This window comes from Lathamus discolor, chromosome 5 (assembly GCF_037157495.1).
Source record: "Lathamus discolor isolate bLatDis1 chromosome 5, bLatDis1.hap1, whole genome shotgun sequence".
Lineage (NCBI taxonomy): Eukaryota > Metazoa > Chordata > Aves > Psittaciformes > Psittacidae > Lathamus > Lathamus discolor.
In genome coordinates this window covers 47,359,956-47,371,999 of record NC_088888.1, presented here as the reverse complement: position 1 = coordinate 47,371,999, position 12,044 = coordinate 47,359,956, and the positions used below count along the sequence as shown (strand labels likewise).

Genomic DNA, 12,044 nt, shown 5'->3' with positions numbered 1-12,044 from the left:
ATTCAGGTTCATTTGGTGTGATGCAATGCTAGCATTAGATCCCACCTAAAGCCAGAACCGTGCCAGTTGTGCCTACTGTGGTCTGCCTTTAATAACAGTTTGCTTCTATATGTAATGCCTTCAACCCTCAAAGATGCTCACAAACAATATATTTATACTTGTGGTTAACCATACGTGTCTTGGGAGCTATAGATGTCTTGGGAGCTAGCCAAAAAGCCTACCTGTAACTGTACATAGAAGAAATTTTGTCAAGGTCAGTGGGTTGTTTGGGCTTTTTTCCCTTTGTCATGAGGCCATCCAAGAAATAAAGTGAACTGAACTGTGCAGCCCAGCCAAAACCAAAAACACATAATGCAGGAAAATAAAGTTCCACTGGGTTCATTCTTTGTTTGTGTAACATTTCTTGGTTGGGCGTATGTGAAACAGCAAAGTATGAAATTCTTTTCACTGGCCTTCCTCTATTAGTTTCTTCGCTTCCATTTGTGGTGTTTCAATAAAGCTACTTGTTTTCCCTTTTGAATCACCAACCATTTCCCATCTTGTCCTTTAATTTTTTTCCCTTTACAGCACCACATGCTTTTCACATATCTTCTGAAGCTTCAGAGACAGAGGACAAAACTTCAAGGAATACCTCCTTTAGTGGGAAAACAGGGGAGTTTTCAGCCTTATTCTTTTTCCCTACTGCTGTATAGTTGTTTAGCAATACTTTGGATGCCTGTGACAAGTGGGCTGCTCTGTATTTTCAAGCAGTTTCCAAGTTCTACTTGCAAATTTGAGGTTCCCTTTGATCTGCAATGACCATAGATAGGATAAGTAGCAAATGAGGGACTTGTCCTTTTGTATGTTGCTTAACCTTATGCTTAACTAAGTAATCACTGTCTTTGGAAAGCTGGCAATCTTAGGAGGCTCCTGTGAAAGCAATTGCTGGTGCCTGTTTTCTTCCTTGAATTCCAGGCCTCAAGTTTGTCTAAAGAGGAATTGGAGGGGTGACATTTGTGCCATTTTGCCTTGGGAACAAACGAAAATAAAAGTATTTGGCTCCCTGAAATATGTCTGCTGCGTATGAACAGCCTGTTCAGCCTGGCATGTGATGTTAGTACCATGACCGTCTCCACATTAGTGATGAATTATGCCACAAGGAGGGCATCGTGAGCATAAGAGCTGCAATTCTGACTAAGCCTTACAGAGGCAGCGTAAAGAAGCAGCTCAGTTGTATCATGGTCTTGCACTTCATGACCATGTATAGTCTTGGCAAAGCCCAGCCCAAATGCAAGTCTACCTGTAGCAAATGTAAGCATAGTAGAGGTGATTTAAAAGTACCAGACCAACAGTTGCTCATTAATCAATCTAAACAAATTTGGAAGCAGCCAAGGTAGCTAAGCAGCAAGTCCTTGTTATAGTTCTTTTTATCTAAATAGTTCATTTTCATAGTTCATTTTAGTTCATAGTGCAATAGTTAATCTTTATAGTTCATTTTATGCAAATGAGCTAATTGAAAGGCGAGTTAAGGTGAACAATTCAGACATGTGAAGGGATCTTCCCCAGGGTGTTGCGTTAGTCTCATATCGGCTGTCCTCTGGGATAGGTTAGTTCTGTAACACCTTGGGTTTTGCGCACTTCCTTTGCCTTATGTCTGCCTTGTGACAGTGCTTTGCTAAGCAGCATTTGCCGTCTGTAGCTCCAGATGGTTGCAACCAGCTAGGCTGATCCTGTTCCATCCATTGGCTGACTTTGGTTAAGGGACAGATGGCACATCCCCTCTTTTCTTATCTTTACCTTCTTGGTGAAATCTATTGTTTTATTCTGCTCCACACAAAAATCAAAGATCAAAACATGCCAGCTCTGTTGTATTCAGCGTGATAAGGTTCAACCTCATCCATGCTGTAAGACTTCCTTGGAAAAAAGTACTATCAGTCTTGCTCTTCGTGTGCCTGAGAATGTTTTTATGTCCCAGTTGGTCTTAGCAGGTTCTCAGGGACCCACTGTGATAATACATGACTTCTAGGAAGCCTATAGAGAAGAGGATACTTTGCTTCCATTTTCCCTGCTGTTCGGCTATTCATATCTTGGCACTTATGTGTCAGCAGGTGCGTAAAGAGCTGTGCTGTGCCATTGCCAAGACTGGCCCAGCAGCGAGACTTCTTGTGGGGTACTTCACACTTGCAATGTTTTTCAGGCTGTCCATCATAACTCATTTGTTTTTTCCTCCTGGCCTCTATGCTCTAGTCAAATAGTCCAAGCTTATTCTGAGCGGGCACCAATAGCTATGACAGCAGATGGACAAGTGTGTTGGAAACCAAGAAACTATGTACAGTATGCACACTGAGGGAGCAGTGTACTAGTTCAGATCATTCACATAACTGGCTGGCCAAAGCCTGCATGTCTATGGTTAGAACAAGGTGCCATTGATAAACTGCAACCTCAGTTTTAACTTTCCAGTCAGAAGCATATGAAACAACTTATGCCTACACTATCACACACAGTAGTAGTTTGCTGACCTTGCTGTGCTCACACCATATTTCTTGCACTTTCTGACCCCCCAAATTAGCTAAAATCATGGGTCACATCAGTTTGGGTGTAACTGAATACTTCCCTGCTGATCTCAGTGAAAGTCCTATCTGTTGTGTCTCCATCTTTAATCTTGGACTTCTCGCTACTGTGTAAAAATCCCCTGAAAATGGTCATTGAAAAGCTTCTGTCCCAGGTATTGAGTGTTACTGCTCTAAACAATAAGCCTTTTATTACTAGAAAACTATGACTCAAACTCAAGGTAAGAAAGCGATTGTGTTTTAATTAGAAGATTGCTTACTTTGTTCTTTCCCAAGCTAAGGTAAGCTAAAATTTGTTATTTCTGTAAATTTTGGGGGTTATATGTTGCCTTTGCTTTTCAGGTATCAGCATCTTTGTGCACACTTTGGCAAAAATTTAGCCTAGTGCAAACTTTACCTGGGTCATCTGTCCTGTCCTCAGTCTAGAGGAAATAATGGTCTTTCTCTGGACTCCTGGTAAACAGTCTCTGACAAGAGCCAAGCCAAATTTCATAGTGACAAATGAACAGGATACTAGACTTCTTTTCTGTAGATCCCAGTCCATGACTTGTGTGCAGAGTAGTTAAGGGGTTAAAGGTTTTGGTTTTAAGCAGTGCTGTTTTGATGTCTGACATGAAAAAGTGCAAAGATGAGTTTATAGGCTTCTGTTCAGAGATTAATGTTTCATATTTATATGTTCTATGAATTCCAAGTGATATTCTACCTGATTTTCCATTTGTTTTTTGTCCTGTTAGTGGTGAAGCATTATTTATGTGCCACATCTGCTACTGAAGTATAGTACTCAGTTGTAATTTGGCCATAGGCTTGTGAATCCAAAAATGAGATTTTTTCCAGGCTGAAAGACAAAAAAAAAAGAAAATAAAAAAGAAGAAGAAAAAGTAAATCTCCAGTCAATGCAAAGAATAATCCAGATTCACACTGTTGATTAAAGCAGGATTTAGTCAAAGAACTATAATGTTTGTGACTGTCCATAGATCATTTGCTAAATTCCCCATTTTGCTATCTAAAATTTTGTTAAAATGTTATTAAAATGTATGCTAATTATTCAGAAGCATGTATTTTAAAATATCTTTCCTTGTTTTTTCTTCTTAGTTCGTTGTGACGATGTTTTGGAGCATCTATATCTATGACAGGGAACTGGTTTACCCAAAGCTGCTCGATAATTTTATACCAGCATGGCTAAATCATGGAATGGTGAGTAAAGTAATGCAAACACTTCCTTGCATTAACAAAAGTGTAAAACACTGATTTCCCAGTGCATGGCACTGCATACAGTTACAGCTAATCCCTTCAGAAGTTATTAAGGAACATTGTTTGCAGGCAATAACATCTTTTCTTCCTTGACTCCTTGAGTCATATTTGAATCCCTTTTAGGAACAGGTGTATCCTACATCTCAGGCTGTGGGGATCGGCTGATTTCTGTGATAAAATACTTTTCCCGGAACAATGTCACCCTGGTCCTGAGAAGCTTAATTGAAAGAGACTCTTCCACAAAACAGAAGTTCCTACTTTGACAAATCTTGTTCTAAAATGGCAGAAACACTTAATTGAATGGTTCTTTACCATTCTACTGAAGTGGAATTTGTAATGAAAACATTTTGGTTAAAATGCTTATTCGGAAAAATCTCACTATGCTTTTTGGACTTGTATGTTTTTAGGAGAACAATTAAATACTTACTCATTTCTCAAGCACACCAAACTTGTATAGCAGAACCTGTATCTGAGTACTTTTAATAATGCGGTATTATGTGCATCAATGCGAAGTTTCAAAATTCCTGAGTTGGTAATCATAAAAGTAGTTTCTTGAGAAGAAATCTGACCTTTTTATCCCTCTCTGGTAGGGCAAGTCGAACATTCTTCCTCTCAACTATATGTTTAAATATTAAGGGAAGGAAGACCACACTTTGCCATCAAGCACTTAACTGTTGTTTATGTAGCATTTGGAGCTGAAAAGCATCATGTTTGCTTCTCTAGTTGCATATGCGAAGAATGTTTCATTATTACTCTGTTTTCCACATCAAGGCATGGCGAACCATTTGGCATTGCTGTTCATCAGTAGATGACAGCAGAGCTCGTCCTTCTGGGTGTGAGTACTGTATCACCACAGCAGATCAAGATTTGTCCACTGCTGCTGGGCTTGATAAATTGGTCCTTTGTGGGGTGGGCAGATGGCATTACTATTTGTTTATTCCTAAACTATGTGTTAAAGCAGCAGTATGAGAGTTACTACTGACAAGAGGAGCATCAGCTTCTGCTAGATATTGTACTGGCTTACAGTGTTTTGAAAGGAGCAACATGATATTATGTGTGTGTAGAGCTGAGGAAAAGGCCTGATGACTCCTGCTGTGTTTGTTCAGACTGTCCTCCCTTGAGTTTTGAGGTTGCAAACTGAACACTTGCAAACACTGTCAAGCCATGCATACATTGATTTTTACCCCACACCACATCAGTGCCAGCTCTGATGACATTTCTTCAGGTGACATTCCACATGCTGAAAGTGCCTAACCTAGAACATCTTTCATGAATGCACACTGTGAAGCAGTTGACAACAAACAGCCCTATGTATTCAGGAAGTCTCCTGTGTGCCATAACTGAAAGACAGTTCAAGCTCAGGTTGCTCTGTAGAAATGTATACTTACTGAAATATTTGGAGAGGGCTTTTGTTTGAGATTTTTGACATAATAGAGTTTGCTGAAATGAGTTGTGTGCAAGCATCTTAGACCTTTTTTTTCAACTTGAAATATTGTAGAAGACATTTTTGAAAGTCTTTTGTAAAGGAACTGTTTGCTGTATCAGTCTCCATTTATCCAAGTGTTCTTTTACCTCAGTCTCACAGAGGGAGTTTATGGCTGTTGGGCTTTTCAGCACGTTTCAGTCTAATTCTTTCAGATGTTTTAGCTATCACTTTGTCCTTACCAGTTTTCATGCTTATTAATTCTGGTGCATTGCCTGTCATAATATGAAGGGGTTCTTAAATTACCCTGAGAATGCTAGCATCTCTGTAGTAGTTACAATTTTGATTTGGCAGATCTTAGAAAATATGATAGAGGTCCCCTTGTGAAAGGGTAGGACCTCTGGGAATACAGTTCTAGAAAGGACCGGACCTCTGATTACTGTGAACCCAGGACAATATGTGTCAAAATGTTTGAGAATATTCATACTTTAAAAGCGTTTCATGCTGACTGTGTTGAATACCGTATGAAGAAGCTGTTTGAAGGGCTGGTGTGATTCAGTGCATTAGCCCAAGCAGAAGTGGTTTGGACAGCAGTGTCTGCTGCTTTGTTAGCTTATAATAATCAGTTCTGATTGCCCATTTTCTTCTCGACCTTTTCCATTCCTTTTCTACAGTTACAATGTTGTCTATAGTTAAAAAACCCTGTTTTCTTGAACGCATAGTAGTGTCTTGCCAATACTCAGAGATACCATTCTTTCATAGCAACACTTTTTCAACAGCAAAAAAATTCCTAGTTATAAAAAAAAAAGTCCTCTCTACAAATGGAAAACATAAGGGAAATGAACCTCAGAGCTGCACAATCCCATTACCAATTCAGTTTTAATATGGCTTGTGAAGTTTTGTAGAAACAGAGAAGCTCCTAATTGTGCACAAAGATAAAAGCTACAAACCATTTGCCATAAAATTGCATATAGTGTCAAGAACTGTATTTTTATTTTACATATACACACACACACACACATTATAGTTGAAGATATAATTTCTGTCTACAGAAAAGTCTGTGTACTATGTGGTGCCTTGTGGTACCAGATGGTACCTCTTACAAACAGATTCATACACCTGTGAAAGGCATCACTAATAGAGTTTTACTGTGCCATAAAACTGACATATTTCATCATCTCAGTCAGTTGATTCATTCATAACCAACAGTATCACTATGGCTTGAGAGATGATGTGGGGAAATCAATGGCAGGGTTGCTGTCAATTTCAGTAGGGCAAGGATTTCATCTCTATATTGTATGAAGGTGCACATCTGAGTAGCTGAGGTTAAGCTTCTGTCAGTAGAAGTAACTACCTGTCTAAAGAGAGCTGTTGAAGAATAGGAATGTGTCTCAGCCTTGGTCTGTTTCTGAAGTGTCAAGTACACTTCCTGTATTTATTAGTTGTGCAGATGAATTAATCTTTGCTGGCTACAATTTTAATTGCCAAATTACTGAACTCTTCTATCAGAGATGTTTATATTCTTCATACTGGCCTGCACTTTGGATCCATATCAACTTTTAATTCCACAGGCATATTTTCCATGGAAAATACTCTTCCCCATGTTCTGATGGCTGGCTGTCTGATCTCTATCAGTATTAGGAACTTTTAATTAAAGGCTACCCTTTAGTGTTTCAAACTAGTGTGTCATAGTAACAGGATTTTTATCAGATCATTCACTGTACCTTTCTATGTTGGGGCTGGACAGGATGATGCATGGATTACATTTGTTTCAAGAAGTTATCTTCTCTTCAATATTAGCATAGACTATAAAACTAGAGGTTGTCCCTACTGTAACTGATGCCCACATAAACAGATCTGTAGACTGAATTAATTTAAGATTGAGCTTTGCTATTTTGAGCCAGGTTACATAGCAAGACTGTATGCAGTATCTGTCCAAGTTAGCATACCAGTTCATTAAGAGTCCTCCTTTGTTTTTCACAGACACTGTCCCAGATTCCTTTAAAAAATGTTAATCATCTTTTGTTCGTGGCAAGAAAAGTAAAATACAGAGATAGAAATTGCTTACTGAGGAGTTTAGTGGCTTTGGAGGTCAGAAACAAGGCATTGTCTTCATATGAAAACTGCAGAGAAGAGGTCAGAAAAGGAGGAAGGGGAATATGCTCTGCCTCTGTGGAGTTGGAAAATTAGTTATCGTAAGGGTTCTGTGCCGCTGCAATGTATATGAGCACTTCCAGTTTTGTACTTTATTCTTTTTATGCTGCTTTTGGGAAACAGTATCATTCCTAGAAAGACATACGCTCTGTCCTTGTATTCAAGAGAATGCATAAAAACTCGGACAAATAGGAGACTAAGACAAGTTATGGAGAGGGAAGAGCCTGTCCAAGTGATACATCTCTACTTACTTCACAAGTTGGCTCACTTTTCTTACTGCTGGCGGGTCAGCTGAAAAGCTCAGCTCACCTGAGAAGTGGTATGGAGTCCCTCTGGTCATCTCTCCAGTTGTTATTCTTTGGGGCAGCCTTGTCTTAGGTCCAGTGGCCTTGGCTTGTTTATTTCTTTTTTTTTTTTTTTCTGGTGGAAAACATTCTTCCTTTATGATTCAACAAACAAAATAAAAGAAAATCCCTGTAAAGATCAAAATTCCTAGTAACCTGACATGTAAAGATTGGATGTCCAAGACTGATGAGTTTTTTGACCAACCCATCTCTCCATTGTTAGTTGGGTCAATTTCTGCACAGTACTCGCTCTGATGTACAAACAAGGAGATGTCCCTTCTTTCAGCGAAGTGTTTCCATCTAGCATGTTGCCCTAAAAAACCTTTTCAGAAGTGACTCATTTGAAACAGTGGATTATATTTCTTGTGGATGCTTTCCTAATACAGCAACATCCCATGTATGGGCTATTTTTCTGCAATGTACTGTACCTTGGTAATGCTTTTTGCTTATGTCTAGAACTGCATAGCCTTCTCTGAGATTTGTTTCTAAATCCAATTTAAGGTTTTCAAGGATATTCCAGCTAATGGGCTCTTCTTAATTTGTCTATAATCATAGAATCATAGAATAGTTAGGGTTGGAAAGGACCTCAAGATCATCTAGTTCCAACCCCCCTGCCATGGACAGGGACACCTCACACTAAACCATCCCACACAAGGCTTCATCCAACCCGGCCTTGAACACCACCAGGGATGGAGCACTCACAACCTCCCTGGGCAACCGATTCCAGTGCCTCACCACCCTAACAGGAAAGAATTTTCTCCTTATATCCAATTTAAACTTCCCCTGTTTAAGTTTTAACCCGTTACCCCTTGTCCTGTCACTACAGTCCCTAACGAAGAGTCCCTCCCCAGCATCCCTATAGGCCCCCTTCAGATACTGGAAGGCTGCTATGAGGTCTCCACGCAGCCTTCTCTTCTCCAGGCTGAACAGCCCCAACTTCCTCAGCCTATCTTCATACGGGACGTGCTCCAGCCCCCTGATCATCCTCGTGGCCCTCCTCTGGACTTGTTCCAACAGTTCCATGTCCTTTTTATGTTGAGGACACCAGAACTGCACACAATACTCCAGGTGAGGTCTCACAAGAGCATAGTAGAGGGGCAGGATCACCTCCTTCAACCTGCTGGTCATGCTCCTCTTGATGCAGCCCAGGATACGGTTGGCTTTCTGGGCTGCGAGCGCACACTGAAGCCGGCTCATGTTCATTTTCTCATCGACCAACACCCCCAAGTCCTTCTCTGCAGGGCTGCTCTGAATCTCTTCTTTGCCCAGTCTGTAGCTGTGCCTGGGATTGCTCTGACCCAGGTGTAGGACCTTGCACTTGTCGTGGTTGAACTTCATGAGGTTGGCATCAGCCCACCACACAAGCATGTCAGGGTCCCTCTGGATGGCATCCCTTCCCTCCAGCATATCAACCGGACCACACAGCTTGGTGTCATAATATTTTTGTATGTTAAGGATAAATAAAATCTTCAGTGCTCCAGGAAGGAGTTCCCACTTGTCACATAACTTGAAAAGTTTTCTGATAAAAATCAGGGAAAATACATAATTTAGCTTCCTACAGAATACCCACTCCTAGATGGCTATTACTTAAACATCTGTTTGATGGAGAGAATGGCAATTGAAGCTGGCTGCCTGGGGGCTTGCAATATTTGCAGAACCTATGAAAATATCGTTGTTGTGTTTATACACTTATTGCATATGCATGCTGCAGTTACATGGCTCTGTCTGGTACCTCTCCTCGTTATCTGCCAGTTCCACCATGGGAGCGTGAATACAGTAGTACCAATTATTCCTCCGCTCTGGGGAGAAAAGCAGCAGCAGCTTAGAAGATTTTCTGTTACTTATGTGAAGGGCTTGGAAATTGGTAGTGTATCAAAACCTGGAAATTGCGAGAGGCTGTTAGACAAAGAAGACCAAATTATCTGAGTGGTATCCTCTGGGAGCATTAGGAAAACTCTTTTAGTTAACACAGTAACAGGACAGTTACTACTGCAATTTTTGTGTATTAGGAAGCTGGCCTTAACCGTGTTACGTATCTGCCAGAGGAGACTCATCAAGGTAAGGTGAAGACAGCTTTCTAACTTAATACAGGTCTGAATGTTCCTGATTATTTGCTATTTCCAGTAATCCGGAGAAAAAGCACACACAAGCTCCTCCTGGTACAGGCGATCCCAATGTCTAGTAATGAGGGACCTTTTCTAAAATATCTCTGAGTACTTAGTAACAGCTAAACAGGCAAGCCCTATTCTAGACATGAGCATTGCAAGGGAAAATTCCAAGAACTGAAATCCCCAGATGAGATCTTCTTCTGACATTTTGCCTTGTTCTGTTGACAAGGTCACGTAACTCAGTCTGTTAGCACAGAGGATGAGAGCATGTACTGTCAACACCAAACCACAGGAGTGACCACCAAAGGAGGGGAGAACGGGAGAGAGTCAGCTCAGAAAGGAAGGTTAGGGAAAGATGGTTGGATGAGAGGAAAAGACAGCCAGGAGGAAAGGGAGGAACCAAAAAGTCAGCTGATGCTGGTTCAACTCCTACCAAAAATAAGAAAAAAACAAAGCAAAACAGATGAAGTGAATGAAAAAAGGCACCACAGAATAATGTAGACAAGCTGAAAAAGACTCAGAATGCTAAAGAGGACCTGGAGGAGGAGAAGGATGAGGAAAGGGGAAGTAAGGCGATAAGGAAAAGTGAGAAAGAGGAAGTGAATAGTATGTTTTCTTACCACATAGTCCATCGCTTCCTTGGGAAGATATCTCTAAAATCTATTAATTAGCAGAGGAGATGGCTTACTGATGCTGCTGTGAGAGGAGGAAAATTGCTTCTCTTGCTGTTGGATGTAGATTTACAGGGTACATAAAGTAAAATTTGCACACTGTCATGCCAGGAACTTAAAATCCTTGTAAAATGTTTAGGATTAAAACCACCTGCAACCATACAGCAGTATGAGGCCTGTGTTCATACAAATTGTGTCTGTCATATCTGTAGAATGATATTGGTGTCTTTGCATGTCTGTCATTATTTTCAGCTGACAGTGCTGTACATTAGCTCGACGGACTGACCCTCAAAGCCAGCCCTGCAGTTTAAAACAAGCCTGTTCAGAGTGTACCTTATTTTTTCCTATTAGCTTTGAAGTGTGAGTTGCATTGTATTCGAAAGGATGCGCTTCTTGGTAAGGGTGCTGGAAGATTACGTATTTGAAGCACCAGAGGTAAGGAGGTGTACCGTCTGTATTTCAAACCACCCTGCTTTAACAGGCAAAGTTAAGTGTAACTTGGGAAGTAATAATTATGGTAGTAGTAATAATACTGACAAAAATGCTCAAAGCCAGATTTTTAGCTGAAGTACAAATGTTTGGTAAAGTGATTATGGTGGGCACAAAACAAATGATCAAAGGAAATCTCCAAAGGGACATACAAAAGGAGCCTTTAGGATACCTGCCTTTCTCTGGGTACGTAGTACATACTGAGCTGTGTTTTCCTAGAAGCAGTGTTTGGCCCTGGACTGCTACATCTGTTTATTAAACCAGCAGCAGTGTGGGATGGAAACATGCTTGGTTAATTCCCATATTTCTGGAAGTATTAGGAATGCCTGTTTTAACATTAACTTTCTGTGCAGCTTATACTGCTCATAGTTGCTGCTGGGGTCATGCACAACTCCTTTGTACTACTTAAGCTGGTACGTTTCTCTGGTGCTGCTGCACGATTTATCAGATACATGGTTTGCAGCTTATAAATGTAAATTAATGTTCCACTTTAAAACCAGTGCAAAATACATTAATAACTGGTAATTACACATTTTTTGATAAAAATCTATGTGCCCTCCTCTCTCTTCTGTCAGTTAAATTAGACATTTGTTTTATCTTTTGACATAACAGACTTGCATTTTTTTCATGATCTTTTTTTTTTTCCAGAGCACACAGGCAGATAGTAGAATCAATCAGTAAGTGATATAACATTATGATTAATGATGAGTGTATGAAAATGGTGTCTTTTATGAAGAAATAAGAACATTTCACTGGAAAAAAAATCATGTACTAGGGGGAGGATTGCTTATGTTGAAGAAGGTTTAATATGTCAGGTACCAGCTACAGGATGTGTACTTTAAAGCACCCCATATGCAAGTCATCCTGGAGGTGATCACTACAAAAACCTTTGTTTCTTAGCAGGCCATGCAAACACAGGGAAGGATGAAAATACCTCTTCGAAGTTACAGCATTTATTTTCTATCTTTATGTATTTAAGGGACTGTGCCTTATGATTACAGTAAAATGCAGTGTTATATACCTTTGGATGTGCTGGTTACCATTAGCACTCAGAT

At 40.2% G+C, this 12,044-nt stretch overlaps 1 protein-coding gene across 1 annotated transcript in view; it reads left to right on the top strand.

Moving 5' to 3' along the window:
- AIG1 (androgen induced 1) overlaps positions 1 to 12,044 on the top strand; it is a 125,888-nt gene that overhangs the window by 42,595 nt on the left and 71,249 nt on the right. Inside the window, exon 3 of the mRNA XM_065680693.1 lies at positions 3,642 to 3,743. Within this exon, the coding sequence (XP_065536765.1) occupies positions 3,642 to 3,743 (102 nt within the window). The remainder of the gene's footprint in view (positions 1 to 3,641; positions 3,744 to 12,044) is intronic.